The following is a 6,000-nucleotide window of genomic DNA, read 5'->3' as shown; positions in this document are numbered from 1 at the left end:
AGTACTGTCTGGCAAGTCAAAAGTTCCCATTACTCTCTAGCGGTAGTATCTCAACGGGTGGATGGTTCCCTTTCAACAATACCAGAATAAGTATATCTATGCTTTTATAATTTACATTAAATATGAAATATAAGATGAATACTTCACTGGATTATTATCTAAATAAAAAAAAAGCATAAACATAATCAGCTGGTTTTATCTAACTGATCCCTATGCAAACGTCATAGTTTTTGTTTACAACGATCTCACTGCCATCTATTGGTTGGATAAGTAACTGTGCTGCTGTGGTTATAAACTGATAAAGAAACCTACATCACGAGATGTTTAGAATCATGTAGTGAGCACAATGTCATCTGTTCAAAATGGTCTCAGGGTCTTATCTAAATAATAATGATAATAACAATATGAGTTCGTACAAATTACTAGATTTATCTGGCTCAGACTCTGAAAACGAAGTATTACATTTTTCACCCATACCAGAAAACCCTCCACCTCAAAGGAAAAAAAGATTAAAAAGGTATGACCATGTTCTTCTAGGAAGATAATACCATTTTGTATAATATAAGTATCTTGCATTGAAATATTTATTTTAATAAGTTAAAAGTTATTCTGTCACAAAGCCCATAGACCTACCTTGGGTCTAGGCTCGATACATCGACTTATAGGGCTGGTAGCCAAATGTCCTGTGGGACCCTTATAGCAGTTGGTATTTCTCAAGTTCAGAAGCAAATTGGAGGGTGTATGTATGAGAGTGGCTATGCCTCATAACTCCCTTATTGCTAAGAATATGGCAGTTTAAGTTGGGTCACAGGGTCCTATTAGTCCCTCTCGTTAGGTAAGTAGGTAATGGTACAGCTTCTAGGTAAGGTGGGGAAGTTTAGGTTAGATGATGTTTTGTGCATGCAGGACAGCTGGTAAAATTATAGAAGAACACATTACGACATTTCTAATTTGAAAACGGCTTTTCCTATAGTAAATAATGTGCTTTCAACAAATTTTGATCTTTATATTTCTACTGCCGGGGTGTATGTATGATAGCGGCCGCCTGCATGTTTGGTGATAGCTGACTAAGAATATGCCAGTATAAATGGGGGCATCCCCCATTAAGCAAGTAGGTAAGGACATGGCTTGTAGGTTAGGGGAGAAAGTTTAGGTTAGTTGTTGTCCATATTTTATGCTCGCTGGAGGAACTGGGCTCTGATATACAAAGGCTCCCTACTACAATTAAACCATTCATTCTACCGTTATGGAACCCCCCTTCCCAATGGACACAGGTGGGAACCTGGGATTTTGGGTGTGCGTAAAAAGGACAAAACGTAATTATTTAACACTTCAGATTTGTAAAAGGCCACCGAACCTAACAAACCCTCCTAACCTAACCTAGTAGTTCCCAGGTTACAGACCTAAAAGGGTTGAGCAAGCCCCGTGGACCCCTTTCCCAAGTGACAAACTAAAGATACATCACAAATAAATCCTTAAATTATGATAAAGTGAATTACATAAATCCCTACTAGAATCCCACTTTGGATACCTTAACTTTTAAAAAATTATTCACTACACCATGATATTCACTGTGAAACTTGGCTATAGCATTGTAATAGCTATAATGGCAGCCATTAAACTTTGTTACATTGTGCTCTATAACGCATACCTAACATGTAACAGCTACAAAGGAACTGAGGATTTGTCCTAAGAAAATGGGGTGTGTTACAGAACTGTGTATGTCACACTCAAGTATATAGTACATACATGCTCAAATATGGTAAACTTTGTCATATGGTAGGAGATGGAAGGAGGAGGAGCTACTTACAAATGAATGAACAGGAGTAAATCCATTGGTAGAAAGAAAGTAGAAGGATGACTTGTGTGCAGGAAGTATAAAGTCGTTAACACGCAACAACCTAAGCACAAATGGGAGCAAATACATTGGACTTGTAAAATGTAAACAAAAGTGAAATAAATATTTTAGGGGAAGAGGATCCTCATATTTTTTGCAATTTTTCTTGGATTAATGTATAGAGAAGAAAAGGTTATTTTGTTCCGTAACTGAAATACAAACCACGCTATTTAATATGGGTAATTACTTTCGGCGTAGCTGAAATGACGAGCCATTAGAATTTTAACGAAGGTTTACTACCCCACCGCTAGTTAGCGGGGGGTAGGGAGGGTAGCTTGCTACCCTCCCCCCTCACACACACCTGTGCTGAGCTCACTTTGCTCTCGGCTCGGGTGGTAGTCGGACGTGTCCGTTGTCACCCTCGCCTTCTCTAACAGCCATTACTAATCTTTTGTTTGCTTTTTCTTTGTCAAAGTGTGTGTGAAGTTGGCCTCTGCGATGCGTAAGTGTCCTGGTTTACCTGACCGCCCTTATGGTACCTATATGTCTGCGGTCGAAACGGACCCCCTTACCTTGTGTCCTTACTGTAGGGGCCAACGGTGTGATAAGAGTAATGTATGTGGTGAGTGCAGGGAGTGGTCTACCTCTCAGTGGGAGAGGTCTTCCCGGCGCCGGAAGAAGTCCAGGTGGGATATTTCTCTTTCGAAGATTTCATTGAAAGGAGAAAATCCCAAGGGCTCTTCTTCCGTGCCCCAAACCTCCTCCGAAGCTCCCACTCGATTGGTTTCTTCCGAAAAACTGTCGAGTGGTAGCGTAGGCCGCAGTTCTGTTGACCGATCTCGGGGTTTGGGAGAGGGAGTTGCCTCCCATAGCGAGGCAGCTCCTCCTCCTCTCCCAGGGGAGGATTTAAATTTGAATGTAAATGTAAATAATAATGATTTGTTGCAGCTTTGGGCTTCCTTGGGGCTTGAGGGTTCGCCCTCCAAGGAAGCCTTGTTTGACATGATCAGAATGGGGGCAGCTGTCAAACAATCGCCGACTTTAGCAGAGGTTGATCCTCTGTCTATCGTCGACGTTGTTTTGGCAGAGGCTTCTAATGAGTTGTATCAAACCTCTGCTCCTGATGTTGCTGATGTAGCTGAAGGCTTAGTTCCCCCCTCCGAACATCTTTCGAGGGAGGAACTAAGTCTAGCGGGCTCCCCTGCCGGTGATTCTCCCCTCGGGGGAGTTCACTCGCAGAGACTCCTCTTCGGAGGACTGCTGATGGTCAGCCTACTGACCCCACGGCCCACAGAGGGCGTATAAGGCGTAAAGCCCGCCTTCCTCTTCGCTGTAGAGGCCTTCCTTCACCTCACAAGGGTGTTAGGAGGCGCTTCTTCGGTTCTTCATCGCCGCAGTCCGGCGCAGAGGAACCTCGCCGTCGTTCGCCGACTCTACCAGCTACATCCCTGGACCTCTCCGCAGATCGTTCGCGATCTCCTTCGGTAGAAGGTCGTCCTTGCAAAGGACACGCCGATCTTCCACCCGCCAGACCTGCTGACCTGCCGTCGCCGTTCCTGGCCGCTGATGCGCCGTGGGCGCCTACTCACCCTGTTTTTAAACGGGCAACGGTCCCTTCGGGGCACAAGGGACTTTCACACAATGTGTCTAAGTCCCTTACGCGCCAGGTATCCCCTGCGTGCCGTCGTTCGCCTGTGCGCAATTGCGCGGCAGCGCGCTCCAGCTGCTGTGGTTCCTGTTATAGCACGTCAGCGCTCACCTGTGCGCCAACCCTCACCTGTCTGCCAGCGCGTTACTGCACGCCATCATCCTGATGCACAGCATGCGTGCCCATGTTCTCCTGCGCGCCAGCGTTCCCCTGCGCGCCAGTGCTCTCCTACGCGCCAGCGCTCGCCTGCGCGCCAACGATCTCCTGCGCACCCACGATCTGATCTGGGCGCAAAGGGGAAGATAACCTCTTCCCCTGCTCACCAGCGCTCTCCAACGCGCCATCAAACGCCGACGCACCATCCTTCACCGCGCGCCCTCCTATTCTTCCAGATGTGCGCCCTCATGCGCGGCCGCGCGCAAGGGATATATTTCCTGCGCGCGCGCCTAACGTTATTGCCCTCACGGGCTCTTCGGGATCCTGCGCTCCCGTGCTTGCGCGAACAATCGCCTTCGCAGGCGCGAGCGTTCATTCAGCCTGCTACGTGCCCTCTGCAATCACCGGAACGTGCCCCTGCGCGCCAACGATATCCTGCACGCCCACGATCTTCTGATCTGGGCGCAAAGGGGAAGATAACCTCTTCCCCTGCTCGCCAGCGCTCTCCAACTCGACATCAAACGCCGACGAGCTATCGGACCCCGCCTGCTCGCCATCCTTCACCTGCGCGCCATTGCGCGCAGTCTCCGACGCGTGCGCAAGTGATATATCTCCTGCGCGCGTGCCCAATTTTATCACCCTCATGGTTTCTTCGGGATCCTGCGCGCCCGCGCTCGCACGAGTGCTCATACAGCCTACGGCACGCCCCCTGCAATCACCAGTACGCATCCCTGCATGCCATCGTTCGCCCGCGCGCCCTCGCATGCGTGCCAACGCTCGCCTGCGCGCCCTCGCCTGCGTGCCAAATCTTGCCCGCGTGCCATCGCTCGCCCGCGCCCCATCGCTCGCCCGCGCCCCATCGCTCGCCCGCGCCCCATCGCTCGCCCGCGCCCCATTGCTCACCTGCGCACCCTCATCCTGATGCGCGCCCATGTTCTCCTGCGCGCCCATGTTCTCCTGCGCGCCAGCGCTCAACTGCACACCAACGATCTCCTGCGCGCCCACGATCTTCTGATCTGGGCGCAAAGCGGAAGATAACCTCTTCTCCTGGTCGCCAGCGCTCTCCAACGCGTCATCTGACCCCGCCTGCTTGCTATCCTTCACCTGCGCATGACGCGCCCACGCGCTCGCTGCGTGCCCACCTATTCTTCCAGATGTGCGCCCTCATGCGCGCCCGCACGTAAGGGATATATCTCCTGCGCGTGCGAGCCTAACGTTATTGCCCTCACGGGTTCTTCGGGATCCTGCGCGCGCGCAAACAATCGCCCTCGTGCGCGAGCCCTCATTCAGCCTGCTGCGCGCCCTCTGCAATCACCGGAATGCGCCTGTGCGCGCCATGGATCGCCCTCCCCTGCGTGAATCGCTCGCCCTCCCCTGCGTGAATCGCTCGCCCTCCCCTGCGTGAATCGCTCGCCCGCGCGCCATCCCTTGCCCGCGCGCCATCCCTCGCCCGCGCGCCATCCCTCGCCCGCGTGCCCTCGCCATTGCCTGCGCGTGATCCGGGCAAAATTCTATCGCGCGAGCGCCAGCCCGATCCCACGCGCCGGGCTGCAGGACGCCGCGCGGCCCGGTCATCGTCATTGTGTCCCTGCCCCACTCGCTGGATGGAGGGAGAACTCCGGATAGGTCCAGAGACTCTCCTCTTTCTTCTTCCTTTCAGGCAGACCCTACTTTGGTAACTCCTAGGAATCGAACGATCCCCTTCCTTCCAGAGGGAGTATCTGGCAGCGCAGCTGTCAGTCGGCAGCCCTGGTTTGGGTCCCTTGTCAGAGCGGTTATGCAGGCTTTTAAGCCTGTTCTCTCTGAGCTGGGTCACAAATCAGTGGCAGCTTCGACTCCCCTGAAGAGGAAGAGAGGAGTAGCTGACGTGGTGACTTCTCCAAGGGCGAAGCTGACTCCTCGGAAGTCTTTGAGGAAGGCCTCCTCCGCCCCCCCCCCAGACTTTCTCTCCCTCCCCTTTGGACGAGGATTTCCCGTCCTCAGGGGAGTCACGTGAGGTGAGGCATTCCCCCCTCGCACCAATGAGGGAAACCCCACCTCGCGCAGAGAAGTCTTCTCGGGTAGGGGTGGAGAGGAGCCTCCCACCATCACTGTTGGAGTCCTGCATCCCTCCCAGGAGGGAGTCGAAGGACTCCAAGACTTTACCGAAGTTGTCCTCAAGGATTAGACCAGAGCCAGCCAAGCCCTCGGAGAATGTCCACGAGTCCCCCCCCCAAGAAGAGATTTTTGGGACAGGAGACTTCGCTGCCAGCCCTTCATGAGGAGAGCTACAGGAGTCAGAGAATGCGTTCTGGCAGGTTGTGACCCTTATAAGGAATCTCATTGGGTTCGCGGATCCAGAGATTCTCCCTTGTGAGGG

The 6,000-nt window shown here is 52.0% G+C and overlaps 1 protein-coding gene across 2 annotated transcripts in view; it reads left to right on the top strand.

Annotated features, from left to right (window-relative positions):
- Positions 1-254: 254 nt before the first annotated feature.
- LOC137646040 (uncharacterized) overlaps positions 255-6,000 on the top strand; it is a 70,045-nt gene continuing 64,299 nt past the window's right edge. For both annotated transcript variants that reach the window (XM_068379183.1, XM_068379182.1), the window contains exon 1: positions 255-517. In XM_068379183.1, the coding sequence (XP_068235284.1) occupies positions 363-517 (155 nt within the window). In that variant the 5' untranslated portion in view covers positions 255-362. The remainder of the gene's footprint in view (positions 518-6,000) is intronic.

This window comes from Palaemon carinicauda, chromosome 8, assembly GCF_036898095.1.
Source record: "Palaemon carinicauda isolate YSFRI2023 chromosome 8, ASM3689809v2, whole genome shotgun sequence".
NCBI classification, from domain to species: Eukaryota; Metazoa; Arthropoda; class Malacostraca; order Decapoda; family Palaemonidae; genus Palaemon; species Palaemon carinicauda.
This window is presented reverse-complemented; position numbering and strand designations above follow the sequence as displayed.